General features: G+C 46.7%; 1 protein-coding gene across 5 annotated transcripts in view; it reads right to left on the bottom strand.

Annotated features, from left to right (window-relative positions):
* LOC115158899 (lipoma-preferred partner homolog) overlaps positions 1–22,500 on the bottom strand; it is a 357,166-nt gene that overhangs the window by 207,094 nt on the left and 127,572 nt on the right. For 4 of the 5 annotated variants that reach the window (XM_029708324.1, XM_029708325.1, XM_029708322.1 and 1 more), the window contains 2 exons: positions 6,093–6,190; positions 2,128–2,250 (listed from right to left, as the gene is read on the bottom strand). In XM_029708324.1, coding sequence (XP_029564184.1) covers positions 2,128–2,250; positions 6,093–6,190 — 221 coding nt within the window. Of the gene's footprint in view, positions 1–2,127; positions 2,251–6,092; positions 6,191–22,363; positions 22,446–22,500 lie in introns of those variants that run through there. The other variant, XM_029708326.1, reaches the window with a different exon arrangement.

Genomic DNA, 22,500 nt, shown 5'->3' with positions numbered 1-22,500 from the left:
CCTGGTTACAGCCTTGACTCTGGACCTCACTAACACTCAGACCCTGGTTACAGCCTTGACTCTGGACCTCACTAACACTCAGACCCTGGTTACAGCCTTGACTCTGGACCTCACTAACACTCAGACCCTGGTTACAGCCTTGACTCTGGACCTCACTAACACTCAGACCCTGGTTACAGCCTTGACTCTGGACCTCACTAACACTCAGACCCTGGTTACAGCCTTGACTCTGGACCCAACGTTCATCCTTCACATCAAATCAGAACCAGCTGTGATCCCTTTCCCGCCACACGGCCCTCAAGCCCTTCATTTCCTTTCCCAAACATGATTAGTTTGTTTTGAAAACTGTGGTGTCCTACATTTATTGAGTGTCAAATTATTTCTCTTAGTGCCCAAGGCTTTCACTAGTTTCAAGTTGCTCTTCAATTCATCTGATATCTAATACTGACATAGCTGGGTCAAGACACATGTTATTATTAGAACCCCAATAACACTTTCCAACAAATGAGAACTATCCCACCACAAGGCTGGAATTCAGACTAACTTAAATAAACAAACCCAAGCACTGCGAGTGACTTTCAAAAAAAAAAGAGTGATTTCTGCTTTTGATTTCAGCATGAGGTGACATCCGCGGCATTTACAATTCATTTAATCTCAACAAACATCAGGAAAGTAACCTTTAAAAATCTATTGCTGTGAGCAGGTCATGGAAGACACATATCAGATGAATTAATTCAGTTGTACAACTGACTAGATATCTTCTCCAATCTGAAATGGAGAGAAACCCTGCCTTAGTTTATACAACTGATCTCTCAGAGTAATGTGAGTTGTACTGTAACTGATCTGAAGGCAGAGTAGCTGTGTATTGTGTTGGTAGTTAGTGGAGGTAAAGTGTGTAGCTGTGTGTTGTGTTGGTAGTTAGTGGAGGTAAAGTGTGTAACTGTGTGTTGTGTTGGTAGTTAGTGGAGGTAAAGTGTGTAACTGTGTATTGTGTTGGTAGTTAGTGGAGGTAAAGTGTGTAACTGTGTATTGTGTTGTGTTGGTAGTTAGTGGAGGTAAAGTGTGTAACTGTGTATTGTGTTGGTAGTTAGTGGAGGTAAAGTGTGTAACTGTGTATTGTGTTGTGTTGGTAGTTAGTGGAGGTAAAGTGTGTAACTGTGTGTTGTGTTGGTAGTTAGTGGAGGTAAAGTGTGTAACTGTGTATTGTGTTGGTAGTTAGTGGAGGTAAAGTGTGTAACTGTGTATTGTGCTGGTAGTTAGTGGAGGTAAAGTGTGTAACTGTGTATTGTGTTGGTAGTTAGTGGAGGTAAAGTGTGTAACTGTGTATTGTGCTGGTAGTTAGTGGAGGTAAAGTGTGTAACTGTGTATTGTGCTGGTAGTTAGTGGAGGTAAAGTGTGTAACTGTGTATTGTATTGTGTTGGTAGTTAGTGGAGGTAAAGTGTGTAACTGTGTATTGTGTTGGTAGTTAGTGGAGGTAAAGTGTGTAACTGTGTATTGTGTTGTGTTGGTAGTTAGTGGAGGTAAAGTGTGTAACTGTGTGTTGTGTTGGTAGTTAGTGGAGGTAAAGTGTGTAGCTGTGTGTTGTGTTGGTAGTTAGTGGAGGTAAAGTGTGTAACTGTGTATTGTGCTGGTAGTTAGTGCAGGTAAAGTGTGTAACTGTGTATTGTATTGGTAGTTAGTGGAGGTAAAGTGTGTAACTGTGTGTTGTGTTGGTAGTTAGTGGAGGTAAAGTGTGTAACTGTGTGTTGTGCTGGTAGTTAGTGGAGGTAAAGTGTGTAACTGTGTATTGTGCTGGTAGTTAGTGGAGGTAAAGTGTGTAACTGTGTATTGTGCTGGTAGTTAGTGGAGGTAAAGTGTGTAACTGTGTATTGTATTGTGTTGGTAGTTAGTGGAGGTAAAGTGTGTAACTGTGTATTGCAGGGTCTTTTCTCCTGTAAGAATGCCGCTGAAGGATTGTCCAACTCAGCCACAGAGGGTGCTGCACAACAAGCTGAGCTCTAATGACACAAAGCATCGTCTCTCCAGATACACAGGCCTATTTATATATATATATATATATATATATATATATATATATATATATATATATATATATATTTGATAGTTAGTGATAAGGTAAGGTATACCTGTGCATTGCGGGGCTTGTAAGGCGAGTTACTCTCAAGGTCTTCTAGGATAGAGGTCAGAGAGTCAATCTCAGCATCCAGACTGGATCGCCTCTCCTCCAGGGTCTTCTGCGGCCCGCACCTCTGGAGAAACACATACAGGAATTATAAACACACACACAGATACACACATACACAGGCACAAAGATACACAAACACAAAAGTAACCTATTGTCAACAGTTCCTATGTCATTTTATTCTCTGCAGTTATTTTACAGAGTTAGAGCCTCTCACAGTGTATCGTTCCTACAGCACACAGGGAGCCTTAAGATCAAGCTATCGTCAGATGATATTACTGCTACTAAATTGAGAAAGAGCTATTCATGGTTCAAGGTCTGTCTGGTGTGGATCAGAGTCTAGGGAAGACTGACGTGTCTTTGTCTGGTGTGGATCAGAGTCTTGGGACTACTGACGAGTCTCTACCTGGTGTGGATCAGAGTCTAGGGAAGACTGACGTGTCTCTGTCTGGTGTGGATCAGAGTCTAGGGACTACTGACGAGTCTCTGCTGTCTGTCTGGTGTGGATCAGAGTCTAGGGACTACTGACGAGTCTCTGTCTGGTGTGGATCAGAGTCTAGGGACTACTGACGAGTCTGTCTGGTGTGGATCAGAGTCTAGGGAAGACTGACGTGTCTCTGTCTGGTGTGGATCAGAGTCTAGGGAAGACTGACGTGTCTCTGTCTGGTGTGGATCAGAGTCTAGGGAAGACTGACGTGTCTCTACCTGGTGTGGATCAGAGTCTAGGGACTACTGACGAGTCTCTACCTGGTGTGGATCAGAGTCTAGGGACTACTGACGAGTCTCTACCTGGTGTGGATCAGAGTCTAGGGACTACTGACGAGTCTCTGTCTGGTGTGGATCAGAGTCTAGGGACTACTGACGAGTCTCTGCCTGGTGTGGATCAGAGTCTAGGGACTACTGACGAGTCTCTGCCTGGTGTGGATCAGAGTCTAGGGACTACTGACGAGTCTCTGCCTGGTGTGGATCAGAGTCTAGGGACTACTGACGAGTCTCTGCCTGGTGTGGATCAGAGTCTAGGGACTACTGACGAGTCTCTACCTGGTGTGGATCAGAGTCTAGGGACTACTGACGTGTCTCTACCTGGTGTGGATCAGAGTCTAGGGACTACTGACGAGTCTCTACTGTCTGTCTGGTGTGGATCAGAGTCTAGTTCAGTGATACGGCTGTAGGGGGTTCTAGTGATACTGCTGTAGGGGGTTCTAGTGATACTGCTGTAGGGGGTTCAGTGATACTGCTGTAGGGGGTTCAGTGATACTGCTGTAGGGGGTTCAGTGATACTGCTGTAGGGGTTCAGTAATACTGCTGTAGGGGGTTCAGTGATACTGCTGTAGGGGGTTCAGTGATACTGCTGTAGGGGTCCTAGTGATACTGCTGTAGGGGGTTCAGTAATACTGCTGTAGGGGGTTCAGTGATACTGCTGTAGGGGGTCCTAGTGATACTGCTGTAGGGGTTCAGTGATACTGCTGTAGGGGGTTCAGTGATACTGCTGTAGGGGGTCCTAGTGATACTGCTGTAGGGGTTCAGTGATACTGCTGTAGGGGGTTCAGTGATACTGCTGTAGGGGGTTCAGTGATACTGCTGTAGGGGGTTCAGTGATACTGCTGTAGGGGTTCAGTGATACTGCTGTAGGGGGTTCAGTGATACTGCTGTAGGGGGTTCAGTAATACTGCTGTAGGGGGTTCAGTGATACTGCTGTAGGGGGTTCAGTGATACTGCTGTAGGGGGTTCAGTGATACTGCTGTAGGGGGTTCAGTGATACTGCTGTAGGGGGTTCAGTAATACTGCTGTAGGGGGTTCAGTGATACTGCTGTAGGGGGTTATAGTGATACTGCTGTAGGGGGTTCAGTGATACTGCTGTAGGGGGTTCAGTGATACTGCTGTAGGGGGTTCAGTGATACTGCTGTAGGGGTTCAGTGATACTGCTGTAGGGGTTCAGTGATACTGCTGTAGGGGGTTCAGTGATACTGCTGTAGGGGTTCAGTGATACTGCTGTAGGGGGTTCAGTGATACTGCTGTAGGGGTTCAGTGATACTGCTGTAGGGGGTTCAGTGATACTGCTGTAGGGGGTTCAGTGATACTGCTGTAGGGGTTCAGTGATACTGCTGTAGGGGGTTCAGTAATACTGCTGTAGGGGGTTCAGTGATACTGCTGTAGGGGTTCAGTGATACTGCTGTAGGGGGTTATAGTGATACTGCTGTAGGGGGTTCAGTGATACTGCTGTAGGGGTTATAGTGATACTGCTGTAGGAGATTCAGTGATACTGCTGTAGGGGGTTCAGTTATACTGCTGTAGGGGGTTCAGTGATACTGCTGTAGGGGGTCCTAGTGATACTGCTGTAGGGGGTCCTAGTGATACTGCTGTAGGGGGTTCAGTGATACTGCTGTAGGGGTTCAGTGATACTGCTGTAGGGGGTTCAGTGATACTGCTGTAGGGGGTTCAGTGATACTGCTGTAGGGGGTTCTAGTGATACTGCTGTAGGGGTTATAGTGATACTGCTGTAGGGGGTTCAGTATCCACACTACAGCTTAGAGGGCTGCTACATGCAGAAAATGTAAGTACATCCCATTATATATAGAGGCATTGTACTATATATCCCAAATTGAACTCTTTTCACTATGTAGTGCACTATTTTTGACTAGAGCCCTACGGGTCCTGTGAACTACTTCCCTATGGGCCCTGTGGACTCCCTCCCTACGGGCCCTGTGGACTCCCTCCCTACGGGCCCTGTGGACTACCTCCCTACGGGCCCTGTGGACTACCTCCCTACGGGCCCTGTGGACTACCTCCCTACGGGCCCTGTGTACTACCTAACTACGGGCCCTGTGAACTACCTCCCTAGGGGCCCTGTGGACTACCTCCCTACGGGCCCTGTGGACTACCTCCCTACGGGCCCTGTGGACTACCTCCCTACGGGCCCTGTGGACTACCTCCCTACGGGCCCTGTGGACTCTCTCCCTACGGGCCCTGTGGACTCCCTCCCTACGGGCCCTGTGGACTCCCTCCCTACGGGCCCTGTGGACTCCCTCCCTACGGGCCCTGTGGACTCCCTACGGGCCCTGTGAAGTACCTCCCCACGGGCCCTGTGGACTCCCTACGAGCCCTGTGGACTATCTCCCTACGGGCCCTGTGAACTACCTCCCTACGGGCCCTGTGAAGTACCTCCCTACGGGCCCTGTGGACTCCCTACGGGCCCTGTGGACTACCTCCCTACGGGCCCAGTGAACTACCTCCCTACGGGCCCTGTGGACTACCTCCCTACGGGCCCTGTGGACTACCTCCCTACGGGCCCTGTGAACTACCTCCCTACGGGCCCTGTGAACTACCTCCCTACGGGCCCTGTGAACTACCTCCCTACGGGCCCTGTGAACTACCTCCCTACCGTCCCTGTGAACTACCTCCCTACGGGCCCTGTGACCTATTTCCCTAAGGGCCCTGTGAACTACCTCCCTACGCGCCCTGTGAACTACCTCCCTACGGGCCCTGTGAACTACCTCCCTACGGGCCCTGTGAACTACCTCCCTACGGGCCCTGTGAACTACCTCCCTACGGGCCCTGTGAACTACCTCCCTACGGGCCCTGTGGACTCCCTCCCTACGGGCCCTGTGGACTCCCTCCCTACGGGCCCTGTGAACTACCTCCCTACGGGCCCTGTGAACTACCTCCCTACGGGCCCTGTGAACTACCTCCCTACGGGCCCTGTGAACTACCTCCCACCAGGCCCTGGTCAAATGAAGGGCACTATATAGGGGATAGGGTATCAATTGAGATCCATTCTATTCTATGTCTGTACAGAACTCAATGCAGTGCTCGTGTACCTGTTCTCCATCCCAAGCAGTGAAAGGTTATATGACAATTACCTTACTGTATGAGCAAATGGTACATGCATCTCTCATAATAGTCTCCTACCTGGTATTCTCTGTCCATGGATGGAGGGGGGGGCAAGGACATGAGGGATGGGAGGCCTCCGTCGTCAGCAGGTGGAGGAGGAGGTGGGGGCAAGTCCCCTAAAACACACAGATACCATAAGAGTTAGTTAAACCTCTGAGCTGCTTATTCATATGACAAACATATGGCTTGTGTCTGCAATGGCAGCATATCCCTTTATAGGGCACAACTAGATGCCAAAGGGAGAATGACAAAAAACTATCATGTAAATATGACTGGCAGGCAGGGAGAGAGAGAGAGAGAGAACGAGAGAGAGAGAGAACGAGAGAGAGAGAGAATGAGAGAGAGAGAGAACGAGAGAGAGAGAGAATGAGAAAGAGAGAGAACGAGAGAGAGAGAGAATGAGAGAGAGAGAGAACGAGAGAGAGAGAGCGAGAGAGAGGAGAGAGAGAGAGAGAGAGAGAGAGAGAGAGAGAGGAGAGAGAGAAAACGAGAGAGCGCTAGACACTAATCACCAACACCATCAGATTGACATACATAATTGCAACACTTCAGTCTAACTAAAGGGTCTGTAATCTGGAGTTAGCTAGCATGTGTTCTCCTTGAGATAGAAGATGTAAACACCGTGTTACTAAGGGGTCAGTCCTGCCAGGAGGAGAAACAAGCCAACTGGAACAATTCTCAAGTCTTCACTAATCCAACGATTCACCCAACCACATGTTCCAGCAAATGATGAGAAGTAACACGCAAAAATTACATTTCTATTTGGCTCCTCTTCTCTGTTTAGGACTTGGACTGCATCCCAAACGGTACACTATTCCCCTATTCAGTGCACTAGATTTGACCAGAGCCCAAGGCACTACATAGGGAACCATTTGGGATGTAAAGCTAGGACTTGGAGTTTGAATCATTTGACCGTGTACTTCTAAGTACCCAACCAGACATGAGCTTTGCAAATTAAAGGCTTCTACTCAGACGGAATGGGAATTTGTAGCAATGTTAAGACTTTGATGAGTCCTGTTCAGAAATTCCATTTGCTTCCCCCCCCCCCCCCCCTGCTTCTGCTTTTATCTGTTTCCATTAGAATCTAATTGATGTCATCAATGTAGTTTTTATCCCGAGTCTCCTGGCCAAATGAATTAAGCATGTTTGTTGTCGTTAGTCAGTCGGACTAAAATAAAATAAAACTACCTCACTGAACAGTAGCCTGCAAAATGGGGTACATGTCTGTGTCTTGCTCAATCCAACGTTGTTTCTGAAATGTTGAGCAACACATTAAGCATTCCCTGTGGGTGTGTGAAGGAAGGAGGGAGGGAGGGAGGGAGGGAGGGAAGGAGGGATGGAGGGAGGGGGGAGGGAAGGAGGGAGGGATGCAGGGAGGGAGGGAGGGAGGGAGGGGGGAGGGAGGGATGGAGGGATGGAGGGAGGGAGGGATGGAGGGATGGATGGGTGTAGGGATGGATGGAGGGAGGGATGGAGGGAGGGATGGATGGATGGATGGAGGAGGGATAGATCCATGTGAATGTTTTATGTAATGCCCTCCTGACCTCCAACTGGTTAAAACTCCTGAGAGAAACAGCAGCTAACGCAACATGGAAGCAAAGAAGAAAAAAAACGCTCCACCGCTCCTATCTCCTCCTCTCCTATCTCCTCCTCTCCTCTCCTATCTATTCCTCACCTCCCCTCCATCTCCTCACCTCCCCTCCATCTCCTCACCTCCCCTCCATCTCCCCTCCATCTCCTCACCATCTCCTCACCTCCATCTCCTCTCATCTCTCCTCTCCCCCCTCACCTATCCTCCCCTCCTCTCACCTCTTCACCTCTCTCCTCCTCTTCTCCCCATCCTGTCTTCTCTCCTCCTCACCTCTCCTCTTCATCCTGTCCCATCTCCTCCTCTCATCTCTCCTCCTCCAAGACACTCCTTTACCCTTCCACCCCCCTCCCTGATACTACCATCTCTCTGTCCATCCTTCCACCCCCCTCCCTGATACTACCATCTCTCTGTCCATCCTTCCCCCCCCTGATACTACCATCTCTCTGTCCACCCTTCCACCCCCCTCCCTGATACTACCATCTCTCTGTCCATCCTTCCCCCCTCCCTGACACTACCATCTCTCTGTCCACCCCCCTCCCTGATACTACCATCTCTCTGTCCATCCTTCCCCCCCCTCCCTGATACTACCATCTCTCTGTCCATCCTTCCACCCCCCCTGATACTACCATCTCTCTGTCCATCCTTCCACCCCCCTCCCTGACACAACCATCTCTCTGTCCATCCTTCCACCCCCCCTCCCTGACACTACCATCTCTCTGTCCACCCCCCCTCCCTGATACTACCATCTCTCTGTCCATCCTTCCATCCCCCCCCCCCCCACTATCCCCTTTCCCATAATAAAAGTAACTTGTAAGTTGGGGCTGACACAAAATGAATACATCCAGTTCCATGTACATCTCTCTATAACATCAAAGTTGTTTTGGATGTATTATTTCAGGAAACATGAAAGATGTTCATGTTTTCAGAGAGATGCATGTTTTATTGAAAAGGTTTTCTTATGTGGAGCAGGAAGGGAGAAGCAAGAGATGAGGAGAATAGAGGTCAAGGTCAATAAGCAACATCCCCCCCCCCCCCCCTCCCTCCCCCCCATGAGCCCGTGGACCAGCCGAGCCAGCTGACTGGACCTGGATCTACGTAGAGACATTGCTATCTAACTCCATCAGGGTAAAGCCATTAGTAGTAGCTATTCATGGAGGTTCATTGATTGGATATTTTAAACAGCGTGTCTGTCTCTGTCTGTCTGTCTGTCTGTCTGTCTGTCTGTCTGTCTGTCTGTCTGTCTGTCTGTCTGTCTGTCTGTCTGTCTGTCTGTCTGTCTGTCTGTCTGTCAGGGTGTAGGGAGAGCAGAGGAGAGCGGAGGAGAGCAGAGGAGAGCAGAGGAGAGCGGAGGAGAGCGGAGGAGAGCGGAGGAGAGCGGAGGAGAGCGGAGGAGAGCGGAGGAGAGCAGAGGAGAGCAGAGGAGAGCAGAGGAGAGCAGAGGAAAGCAGAGGAGAGCAGAGGAGAGCAGAGGAGAGCAGAGGAGAGCAGAGGAGAGCAGAGGAAAGCAGAGGAGAGCAGAGGAGAGCAGAGGAGAGCAGAGGAAAGCAGAGGAGAGCAGAGGAGAGCGGAGGAGAGCAGAGGAGAGCAGAGGAGAGCAGAGGAGAGCAGAGGAGAGCAGAGGAGAGCAGAGGAGAGCAGAGGAGAGCAGAGGAAAGCAGAGGAGAGCAGAGGAGAGCAGAGGAGAGCAGAGTGCCAGACACTAAGACATGGCCAGTGGGACTCTGTCATGGCCCTGTGGTTATTCAGGGATGATTACATTACATTAGGAAGAGAGTAGCAACGACTCCGTGTGCATCCCAAATGCAACCCTATTCCACTATGGGCCCTGGTCAACAGAAGGGCACTATATAGGGAATAGGGTGCCAGCCCTGGTCAGAGGTAGTGCACTATATAGGGAATAGGGTGCAAATGTCAGACCTGGTCTAAAGAAGTGCACTATATAGGAAATAGGGTGCCAGCCCGGTCTAAAGTAGTGCACTATATAGGGAATAGGGTGCACCTGTCAGACCTGGCCATGAGGCTCTGACTACACTCCTCATTCCTCCAGGTAAGAGAGGACGTACCAATCAGAGTGAGAGGTCAGGAAATGAGCGTTTCACACCTAGTCTGGGGAATTCAGCTCATCCTGTTCTAGGGGTTTGACCTGACTCTGTACTGGGTGTTAGGGGTTTGAGCTGACTCTGTACTAGGTGTTAGGGGTTTGACCTGCCTCTGTACTGGGAGCTAGGGGTTTGACCTGACTCTGTACTGGGTGTTAGGGGTTTGACCTGACTCTACAGTGGGTGTTAGGGGTTTGACCTGACTCTACAGTGGGTGTTAGGGGTTTGACCTGAATCTACAGTGGGTGTTAGGGGTTTGACCTGAATCTACAGTGGGTGTTAGGGGTTTGACCTGACTCTACAGTGGGTGTTAGGGGTTTGACCTGACTCTGTACTGGGTGTTAGGGGTTTGACCTGACTCTGTACTGGGTGTTAGGGGTTTGACCTGACTCTGTACTGGGTGTTAGGGGTTTGACCTGACTCTGTACTGGGTGTTAGGGGTTTGACCTGACTCTGTACTGGGTGTTAGGGGTTTGACCTGACTCTGTACTGGGTGTTAGGGGTTTGACCTGACTCTGTACTGGGTGTTAGGGGTTTGACCTGACTCTGTACTGGGTGTTAGGGGTTTGACCTGACTCTGTACTGGGTGTTAGGGGTTTGACCTGACTCTGTACTGGGAGCTAGGGGTTTGACCTGACTCTGTACTGGGAGCTAGGGGTTTGACCTGACTCTACAGTGGGTGTTAGGGGTTTGACCTGACTCTACAGTGGGTGTTAGGGGTTTGACCTGACTCTGTACTGGGAGCTAGGGGTTTGACCTGACTCTGTACTGGGAGCTAGGGGTTTGACCTGACTCTACAGTGGGTGTTAGGGGTTTGACCTGACTCTACAGTGGGTGTTAGGGGTTTGACCTGACTCTGTACTGGGTGTTAGGGGTTTGACCTGACTCTGTACTGGGTGTTAGGGATTTGACCTGACTCTGTACTGGGTGTTAGGGGTTTGACATGAGTCTGTACTGGGTGTTAGGGGTTTGACCTGACTCTGTACTGGGTGTTAGGGGTTTGACCTGACTCTGTACTGGGTGTTAGGGGTTTGACCTGACTCTGTACTGGGTGTTAGGGGTTTGACCTGACTCTGTACTGGGTGTTAGGGGTTTGACCTGACTCTGTACTGGGTGTTAGGGGTTTGACCTGACTCTGTACTGGGTGTTAGGGGTTTGACCTGACTCTGTACTGGGTGTTAGGGGTTTGACCTGACTCTGTACTGGGTGTTAGGGGTTTGACCTGACTCTGTACTGGGTGTTAGGGGTTTGACCTGACTCTACAGTGGGTGTTAGGGGTTTGACCTGACTCTACAGTGGGTGTTAGGGGTTTGACCTGAATCTACAGTGGGTGTTAGGGGTTTGACCTGACTCTACAGTGGGTGTTAGGGGTTTGACCTGACTCTACAGTGGGTGTTAGGGGTTTGACCTGACTCTGTACTGGGTGTTAGGGGTTTGACCTGACTCTACAGTGGGTGTTAGGGGTTTGACCTGACTCTACAGTGGGTGTTAGGGGTTTGACCTGACTCTACAGTGGGTGCTAGGGGTTTGAACTGACTCTGCAGTGGGTGTTAGGGGATTGACCTGACTCTGCAGTGGGTGTTAGGGGTTTGACCTGACTCTGCAGTGGGTGTTAGGGGTTTGACCTGACTCTGTACTGGGTGTTAGGGGTTTGACCTGACTCTGTACTGGGTGTTAGGGGTTTGACCTGACTCTGTACTGGGTGTTAGGGGTTTGACCTGACTCTGTACTGGGTGTTAGGGGTTTTACCTGACTCTGTACTGGGTGTTAGGGGTTTGACCTGACTCTGTACTGGGTGTTAGGGGTTTGACCTGACTCTGTACTGGGTGTTAGGGGTTTGACCTGACTCTACAGTGGGTGCTCAGGGTTTGACCTGACTCTGTACTGGGTGTTAGGGGTTTGACCTGACTCTGTACTGGGTGTTATGGGTTTGACCTGACTCTGTACTGGGTGTTAGGGGTTTGACCTGACTCTGTGCTGGGTGTTAAGGGTTTGACCTGACTCTACAGTGGGTGTTAGGGGTTTGACCTGACTCTACAGTGGGTGTCAGGGGTTTGACCTGACTCTACAGTGGGTGTCAGGGGTTTGACCTGACTCTACAGTGGGTGTTAGGGGTTTGACCTGACTCTACAGTGGGTGTTAGGGGTTTGACCTGACTCTGTACTGGGTGTTAGGGGTTTGACCTGACTCTACAGTGGGTGCTAGGGGTTTGACCTGACTCTGCAGTGGGTGTTAAGGGTTTGACCTGACTCTGTACTGGGTGTTAGGGGTTTGACCTGACTCTGTACTGGGTGTTAGGGGTTTGACCTGACTCTGTACTGGGTGTTAGGGGTTTGACCTGACTCTGTACTGGGTGTTAGGGGTTTGACCTGACTCTGTACTGGGTGTTAGGGGTTTGACCTGACTCTACAGTGGGTGTTAGGGGTTTGACCTGACTCTACAGTGGGTGTTAGGGGTTTGACCTGACTCTGTACTGGGTGTTAGGGGTTTGACCTGACTCTACAGTGGGTGTTAGGGGTTTGACCTGACTCTACAGTGGGTGTTAGGGGTTTGACCTGACTCTACAGTGGGTGTTAGGGGTTTGACCTGACTCTACAGTGGGTGTTAGGGGTTTGACCTGACTCTACAGTGGGTGTTAGGGGTTTGACCTGACTCTACAGTGGGTGTTAGGGGTTTGACCTGACTCTACAGTGGGTGTTAGGGGTTTGACCTGACTCTACAGTGGGTGTTAGGGGTTTGACCTGACTCTACAGTGGATTTTGCTGCGGTTTGAGCCAGGACTTCTTTTTTTTGGGGGGGGGGGGTCAGTAGGACCGTAGACCGGTAAACCAAGATTGGTTAACCTGACCTAAGGTACTGTGCCATCTCTAGTCCATACTGTAAATACCATCTCCAGTCCATACTGTAAATACCATCTCTAGTCCATACTGTAAATACCATCTCTAGTCCATACTGTAAATACCATCTCTAGTCCATACTGTAAATACCATCTCCAGTCCATACTGTAAATACCATCTCTAGTCCATACTGTAAATACCATCTCTAGTCCATACTGTAAATACCATCTCCAGTCCATACTGTAAATACCATCTCTACAAGCGTTACAGCATCTGAAGTTCTCGTACAACAAGAACAATCAATATGTTTCACGTCTCAAATGGCACCCTATTCCTTACGAAGCGCACTACTGTTGACCAGGACCAAACAGGGCACTCATCCAAAGTGGTGCACTGTGCAGGGTACAATTTAGGTACAATTTAGGACGAAACCGATGTCTTTTAAAAGGACTTCATCATGACAACATTGACTAATGGAGGTCGGTCAACTCTGGGATAGTAATTTATCATTGCCTCATTCTGCATGTGTCACAAGACAACGCTAGCAATAACAAATATAACCTGCTGTATTTTTGATCCTTCTAGAACTCTCCTCTCATAATACACCAGTCACTGGAAACAAATACGGGAGATTCAGTGTCCTGTCTGTCTGTCTGTATGGACAAATACAGGACTTTGACAGTCAATGATGATACCGCAGAATGACGTGGCAATGATTTAATAGACTAATATATCCAGAGAGCTGTTTGAATGAGATGGACATACAAAACATGGATAGAACAACCTGATCCTTAATTGCTGTTCATTCAAATCCAGTATATTTGTATAATTTTCCTCATCGTGATATTTACATGCATGATCAGGCAATACCGATTAATATACCAATGATCAGGCAATACCGATAATGTTTTCCTTAAATAAACCAAATGAACACAACACAACGTTGAATTAAATTGTTGCTTTTAAAGTACCAGTGTCACATATCACAGCCGGTCCTTCCACAGGTTCAAAGTGTTTGCACCATAATCCCTATGTAGTGTAGTACTTTGGACCAGAGGCCATTGGAGAATAGGGTTGGAATAGGGAGGAACGCACAGTAGAATACTGTTATAAGACATGGTAGTGACCCAGTCCAGTCCAGTCCAGTATAGTAGAATACTGTTATAAGACATGGTAGTGACCCAGTCCAGTCCAGTCCAGTATAGTAGAATACTGTTATAAGACATGGTAGTGACCCAGTCCAGTCCAGTCCAGTATAGTAGAGTACTGTTATAAGACATGGTAGTGACCCAGTCCAGTCCAGTATAGTAGAGTACTGTTATAAGACATGGTAGTGACCCAGTCCAGTCCAGTATAGTAGAGTACTGTTATAAGACATGGTAGTGACCCAGTCCAGTCCAGTATAGTAGAGTACTGTTATAAGACATGGTAGTGACCCAGTCCAGTCCAGTCCAGTATAGTAGAGTACTGTTATAAGACATGGTAGTGACCCAGTCCAGTCCAGTATAGTAGAGTACTGTTATAAGACATGGTAGTGACCCAGTCCAGTCCAGTCCAGTATAGTAGAGTACTGTTATAAGACATGGTAGTGAACCAGTCCAGTCCAGTCCAGTATAGTAGAGTACTGTTATAAGACATGGTAGTGACCCAGTCCAGTCCAGTATAGTAGAGTACTGTTATAAGACATGGTAGTGACCCAGTCCAGTCCAGTATAGTAGAGTACTGTTATAAGACATGGTAGTGACCCAGTCCAGTCCAGTCCAGTATAGTAGAGTACTGTTATAAGACATGGTAGTGAACCAGTCCAGTCCAGTCCAGTATAGTAGAGTACTGTTATAAGACATGGTAGTGACCCAGTCCAGTCCAGTATAGTAGAGTACTGTTATAAGACATGGTAGTGACCCAGTCCAGTCCAGTAAAGTAGAGTACTGTTATAAGACATGGTAGTGACCCAGTCCAGTCCAGTCCAGTATAGTAGAGTACTGTTATAAGACATGGTAGTGACCCAGTCCAGTCCAGTATAGTAGAGTACTGTTATAAGACATGGTAGTGACCCAGTCCAGTCCAGTCCAGTATAGTAGAGTACTGTTATAAGACATGGTAGTGACCCAGTCCAGTCCAGTCCAGTATAGTAGAGTACTGTTATAAGACATGGTAGTGACCCAGTCCAGTCCAGTATAGTAGAGTACTGTTATAAGACATGGTAGTGACCCAGTCCAGTCCAGTCCAGTATAGTAGAGTACTGTTATAAGACATGGTAGTGACCCAGTCCAGTCCAGTCCAGTATAGTAGAGTACTGTTATAAGACATGGTAGTGACCCAGTCCAGTCCAGTATAGTAGAGTACTGTTATAAGACATGGTAGTGACCCAGTCCAGTCCAGTATAGTAGAGTACTGTTATAAGACATGGTAGTGACCCAGTCCAGTATAGTAGAGTACTGTTATAAGACATGGTAGTGAACCAGTCCAGTCCAGTCCAGTATAGTAGAGTACTGTTATAAGACATGGTAGTGACCCAGTCCAGTCCAGTCCAGTATAGTAGAGTACTGTTATAAGACATGGTAGTGACCCAGTCCAGTCCAGTATAGTAGAGTACTGTTATAAGACATGGTAGTGACCCAGTCCAGTCCAGTCCAGTATAGTAGAGTACTGTTATAAGACATGGTAGTGAACCAGTCCAGTCCAGTCCAGTATAGTAGAGTACTGTTATAAGACATGGTAGTGACCCAGTCCAGTCCAGTCCAGTATAGTAGAGTACTGTTATAAGACATGGTAGTGAACCAGTCCAGTCCAGTCCAGTATAGTAGAGTACTGTTATAAGACATGGTAGTGACCCAGTCCAGTCCAGTCCAGTATAGTAGAGTACTGTTATAAGACATGGTAGTGACCCAGTCCAGTCCAGTATAGTAGAGTACTGTTATAAGACATGGTAGTGACCCAGTCCAGTCCAGTCCAGTATAGTAGAGTACTGTTATAAGACATGGTAGTGACCCAGTCCAGTCCAGTCCAGTATAGTAGAGTACTGTTATAAGACATGGTAGTGACCCAGTCCAGTCCAGTCCAGTATAGTAGAGTACTGTTATAAGACATGGTAGTGACCCAGTCCAGTCCAGTATAGTAGAGTACTGTTATAAGACATGGTAGTGAACCAGTCCAGTCCAGTATAGTAGAGTACTGTTATAAGACATGGTAGTGACCCAGTCCAGTCCAGTCCAGTATAGTAGAGTACTGTTATAAGACATGGTAGTGAACCAGTCCAGTCCAGTCCAGTATAGTAGAGTACTGTTATAAGACATGGTAGTGACCCAGTCCAGTCCAGTATAGTAGAGTACTGTTATAAGACATGGTAGTGACCCAGTCCAGTCCAGTCCAGTATAGTAGAGTACTGTTATAAGACATGGTAGTGACCCAGTCCAGTCCAGTCCAGTATAGAAGAGTACTGTTATAAGACATGGTAGTGACCCAGTCCAGTCCAGTATAGTAGAGTACTGTTATAAGACATGGTAGTGACCCAGTACAGTCCAGTCCAGTATAGTAGAGTACTGTTATAAGACATGGTAGTGACCCAGTCCAGTCCAGTCCAGTATAGTAGAGTACTGTTATAAGACATGGTAGTGACCCAGTCCAGTCCAGTATAGAAGAGTACTGTTATAAGACATGGTAGTGACCCAGTCCAGTCCAGTCCAGTATAGTAGAGTACTGTTATAAGACATGGTAGTGACCCAGTCCAGTCCAGTATAGTAGAGTACTGTTATAAGACATGGTAGTGACCCAGTCCAGTCCAGTCCAGTATAGTAGAGTACTGTTATAAGACATGGTAGTGACCCAGTCCAGTCCAGTATAGTAGAGTACTGTTATAAGACATGGTAGTGACCCAGTCCAGTCCAGTACAGTAGAGTACTGTTATAAGACATGGTAGTGAACCAGTCCAGTCCAGTCCAGTATAGTAGAGTAGAGTACTGTTATAAGACATGGTAGTGACCCAGTCCAGTCCAGTCTAGTAGAGTACTGTTATAAGACATGGTAGTGACCCAGTCCAGTCCAGTCCAGTATAGTAGAGTACTGTTATAAGACATGGTAGTGAACCAGTCCAGTCCAGTCCAGTATAGTAGAGTACTGTTATAAGACATGGTAGTGACCCAGTCCAGTATAGTAGAGTACTGTTATAAGACATGGTAGTGACCCAGTCCAGTCCAGTCCAGTATAGTAGAGTACTGTTATAAGACATGGTAGTGACCCAGTCCAGTCCAGTCCAGTATAGTAGAGTACTGTTATAAGACATGGTAGTGACCCAGTCCAGTCCAGTATAGTAGAGTACTGTTATAAGACATGGTAGTGACCCAGTCCAGTCCAGTCCAGTATAGTAGAGTACTGTTATAAGACATGGTAGTGACCCAGTCCAGTCCAGTCCAGTATAGTAGAGTACTGTTATAAGACATGGTAGTGACCCAGTCCAGTCCAGTCCAGTATAGTAGAGTACTGTTATAAGACATGGTAGTGAACCAGTCCAGTCCAGTCCAGTATAGTAGAGTACTGTTATAAGACATGGTAGTGACCCAGTCCAGTCCAGTCCAGTATAGTAGAGTACTGTTATAAGACATGGTAGTGACCCAGTCCAGTCCAGTATAGTAGAGTACTGTTATAAGACATGGTAGTGACCCAGTCCAGTCCAGTCCAGTATAGTAGAGTACTGTTATAAGACATGGTAGTGACCCAGTCCAGTCCAGTCCAGTATAGTAGAGTACTGTTATAAGACATGGTAGTGAACCAGTCCAGTCCAGTCCAGTATAGTAGAGTACTGTTATAAGACATGGTAGTGACCCAGTCCAGTCCAGTATAGTAGAGTACTGTTATAAGACATGGTAGTGACCCAGTCCAGTCCAGTCCAGTATAGTAGAGTACTGTTATAAGACATGGTAGTGACCCAGTCCAGTCCAGTATAGTAGAGTACTGTTATAAGACATGGTAGTGAACCAGTCCAGTCCAGTATAGTAGAGTACTGTTATAAGACATGGTAGTGACCCAGTCCAGTCCAGTCCAGTATAGTAGAGTACTGTTATTAGACATGGTAGTGACCCAGTCCAGTCCAGTCCAGTATAGTAGAGTACTGTTATAAGACATGGTAGTGACCCAGTCCAGTCCAGTCCAGTATAGTAGAGTACTGTTATAAGACATGGTAGTGAACCAGTCCAGTCCAGTCCAGTATAGTAGAGTACTGTTATAAGACATGGTAGTGACCCAGTCCAGTCCAGTATAGTAGAGTACTGTTATAAGACATGGTAGTGACCCAGTCCAGTCCAGTCCAGTATAGTAGAGTACTGTTATAAGACATGGTAGTGACCCAGTCCAGTCCAGTCCAGTATAGTAGAGTACTGTTATAAGACATGGTAGTGACCCAGTCCAGTCCAGTCCAGTATAGTAGAGTACTGTTATAAGACATGGTAGTGACCCAGTCCAGTCCAGTATAGTAGAGTACTGTTATAAGACATGGTAGTGAACCAGTCCAGTCCAGTATAGTAGAGTACTGTTATAAGACATGGTAGTGACCCAGTCCAGTCCAGTCCAGTATAGTAGAGTACTGTTATAAGACATGGTAGTGACCCAGTCCAGTCCAGTATAGTAGAGTACTGTTATAAGACATGGTAGTGAACCAGTCCAGTCCAGTATAGTAGAGTACTGTTATAAGACATGGTAGTGACCCAGTCCAGTCCAGTCCAGTATAGTAGAGTACTGTTATAAGACATGGTAGTGAACCAGTCCAGTCCAGTCCAGTATAGTAGAGTACTGTTATAAGACATGGTAGTGACCCAGTCCAGTCCAGTATAGTAGAGTACTGTTATAAGACATGGTAGTGAACCAGTCCAGTCCAGTCCAGTATAGTAGAGTACTGTTATAAGACATGGTAGTGAACCAGTCCAGTCCAGTATAGTAGAGTACTGTTATAAGACATGGTAGTGACCCAGTCCAGTCCAGTATAGTAGAGTACTGTTAGAAGACATGGTAGTGACCCAGTCCAGTCCAGTATAGTAGAGTACTGTTATAAGACATGGTAGTGACCCAGTCCAGTCCAGTCCAGTACAGTAGAGTACTGTTATAAGACATGGTAGTGAACCAGTCCAGTCCAGTCCAGTATAGTAGAGTACTGTTATAAGACATGGTAGTGACCCAGTCCAGTCCAGTATAGTAGAGTACTGTTATAAGACATGGTAGTGACCCAGTCCAGTCCAGTATAGTAGAGTATTGTTATAAGACATGGTAGTGACCCAGTCCAGTCCAGTCCAGTATAGTAGAGTACTGTTATAAGACATGGTAGTGAACCAGTCCAGTCCAGTCCAGTATAGTAGAGTACTGTTATAAGACATGGTAGTGAACCAGTCCAGTCCAGTCCAGTATAGTAGAGTACTGTTATAAGACATGGTAGTGACCCAGTCCAGTAAAGTAGAGTACTGTTATAAGACATGGTAGTGACCCAGTCCAGTCCAGTCCAGTATAGTAGAGTACTGTTATAAGACATGGTAGTGACCCAGTCCAGTCCAGTCCAGTATAGTAGAGTACTGTTATAAGACATGGTAGTGACCCAGTCCAGTCCAGTCCAGTATAGTAGAGTACTGTTATAAGACATGGTAGTGACCCAGTCCAGTCCAGTATAGTAGAGTACTGTTATAAAACATGGTAGTGACCCAGTCCAGTCCAGTATAGTAGAGTACTGTTATAAGACATGGTAGTGAACCAGTCCAGTCCAGTATAGTAGAGTACTGTTATAAGACATGGTAGTGACCCAGTCCAGTCCAGTCCAGTATAGTAGAGTACTGTTATAAGACATGGTAGTGACCCAGTCCAGTCCAGTCCAGTATAGTAGAGTACTGTTATAAGACATGGTAGTGACCCAGTCCAGTCCAGTCCAGTATAGTAGAGTACTGTTATAAGACATGGTAGTGACCCAGTCCAGTCCAGTCCAGTATAGTAGAGTACTGTTATAAGACATGGTAGTGACCCAGTCCAGTCCAGTATAGTAGAGTACTGTTATAAGACATGGTAGTGAACCAGTCCAGTCCAGTCCAGTATAGTAGAGTACTGTTATAAGACATGGTAGTGAACCAGCCCCACATATCTCTGTGCCGTGAATAAAGCCGTCTCTATTTGCATGGTCTGGGCAGCGACAGGGACCCGACAGGGATCCAAAGTAACGGAGCACTAATGACAGAACCAGCAGTGGCACAACTTCCCCCTCTCTCTATTGAGACATCACTCTGAATCACAATCAGTCATTAGGGAGATTGGAGAGGCCAGGGAGACTCTGGGAATGAGTCCCAAATCATACCATATCCCCTATGTAGTGCACAGCTTTCTGACTGGTCTAAAGTAGCGCACTACGTTGGGAATAGGGTGCCATTTGGGACGTAGAGCTGAAGAAGAGAAGGGTAATTGTTTGTCGGGAACATGAGAGCTGTGAAGAGGTGGCAAAGACACAGAGAGGAGGAACACGGCCATTAGACTGCTGAACAATTAATCAAATGGCCACCCGGACTGTTTACATTGACGACCCCCACCCCCCCTGTTTCTACACTGCTGCTACCCGCTGTTTATTATCTATGCAGAGTCACTTTACCCCTACCTACATGTACATTCGAAAAGTATTCAGACCCCTTCCCTTTTTTCACATTTTTGTTAAGTTACAGCCCCCCCCCCCTCACACACATCAATCTACACACAATACCCAATGATGACAAAGGAAAAACAGATTTTTTGTTGTTGCAAAAACTGAAATATCACATTTACATTAGTATTCAGACCCTTTACTCAGTACTTTGTTGAAGCACCTTTGGCAGTGATTACAACCTCAAATTCTTCTTGGGTATGACGCTACAAACACACCTGTATTTAGGGAGTTTCTCCCATTCTTCTCCGCAGATCCTCTCAAGCTCTGTCAGGTTGGATGAGAAGCGTCGCTGCACAGCTAATTTTTATTTTATTTGTGATTGTGCCTCATTAACTGGGACTCAGCATAACATCCTTCTACAGTATATATATATATATATATATATATATATATATATATCGCTCTCCTCTACTGGAAGACAGCACAGCAGGCCTGTCCAATGGAATTGACTCAAAGGAAAGGTAATCCAAACAAAACTAAATTGGAACTAATCCATGGATTAAAATGTAAATGTCTCTATTTAGAAAGCAAAGCAATGGAATATAGTGATGAATTTATTCAGTGAGCGGCGGCAACAAACATAACACGATAATCCTTTTCAGACAAAATGGATGAAGTGTCTTTAACCTTTTCACCAACAAAACGGGTCCTTCTACAGTGGTCCGTGCAGCGTAACGCTCAAACCGTTGTGAACACTTGGAACACGCAACAGTCAGTGTTTGAGCGGGCCACACCTGTTTCTTCACAGAAACATTTTGCACAAACACTGTCTTTACAAAGTTATGTCCTGAATGTGACCAGTTTATTTTTGGATGAAATGTTCAGACATTCACAGAAGTATTAACATCATAACAGCAGCATACCACTGCTGGCTTGCCTCTGAAGCGAAGCAGGGTTGGTCCTGGTCAGTCCCTGGATGGGAGACCAGATGCTGCTGGAAGTGGTGTTGGAGGGCCGGTACGAGGAACTCTTTCCTCTGGTCTAAAAAATATCCCAATGCCCCAGGGCAGTGATTGGGGACACTGCCCTGTGTAGGGTGCTGTCTATCAGATGGGACGTTAAACGGGTGTCCTGGCTCTCTGAGGTCATTAAAGATCCCATTGCTCTTATCATAGAGTAGGGGTGTTAACCCCGGTGTCCTGGCTAAATTCCCAATCTGGCATTCATACCATCACAGCCACCTAATCATCCCCAGCTTCCTATTGGCTCATTCCTCTCCCCTGAAACTATTCCCCAGGTCGTTGCTGTAAATGAGAATGTGTTCTCAACCTTCAAATAGCTTAGCATTAGCTCATTATAATCAATACAACCTTCAAATAGCTTAGCATTAGCTCATTATAATCAGTACAACCTTCAAATAGCTTAGCATTAGCTCATTATAATCAGTACAACCTTCAAATAGCTTAGCATTAGCTCATTATATTCAGTACAACCTTCAAATAGCTTAGCATTAGCTCCTTAAAATCAGTACAACCGTCATAAAAGTATTTTACAGACGTCACAGGTGTCCATTACAATATATGCAATAATCGGAATGCATTATTTGTCACCAGTACTTGAAAAGATGTGAATAAAACACTAACTACATTATGAGCCATACATACATACATACATACATACATACATACATACATACATACATACATACATACATACATACATACATACATACATACATACATACATACATACATACATACATACATACATACATACATACATACATACATACAGTAGAAACAACAACACGATATACAGAAAAATAAGGTACTTCCTTTAATAGGAACACACACGTCCAAAGTTATTATTTGTTTGTGGAAAACAAAGGAAGGAAGGAAATGCGAGCGCCAGTCAAAAAAACGCGCCAAATCATGCAAGACTGTGCAAATGTCTGCATACTTGATCTGCGGAAACATTGGTGAAGTGGGTGAAAATAATTAGAAATTGACAAGTTGAAACACAGCCTATAGAAAATTAGCAGGCAGCGCGTATTAACTGTCCTGTTGCATAACTATCACATTTTGGAACAGTGAGTGCATTCTGACATCTCGTGCATGAAACAACTCACGCTGGGACGACCGGTAGAGAAATTTGGAACTCACTTGTGAAAAGATTAAAAGCAGAGCAGTTTGTTTTCAGTTTGTTCCCGTTCCAGTAACCCTGTGGCAGAGAGGTTGAGAACACATTGTTTACATATAATTACAGAGGAACGGAGTGATTCTACCTTGCGCAACAAGAA

This window comes from Salmo trutta, chromosome 22 (assembly GCF_901001165.1).
Source record: "Salmo trutta chromosome 22, fSalTru1.1, whole genome shotgun sequence".
Lineage (NCBI taxonomy): Eukaryota > Metazoa > Chordata > Actinopteri > Salmoniformes > Salmonidae > Salmo > Salmo trutta.
This window is presented reverse-complemented; position numbering and strand designations above follow the sequence as displayed.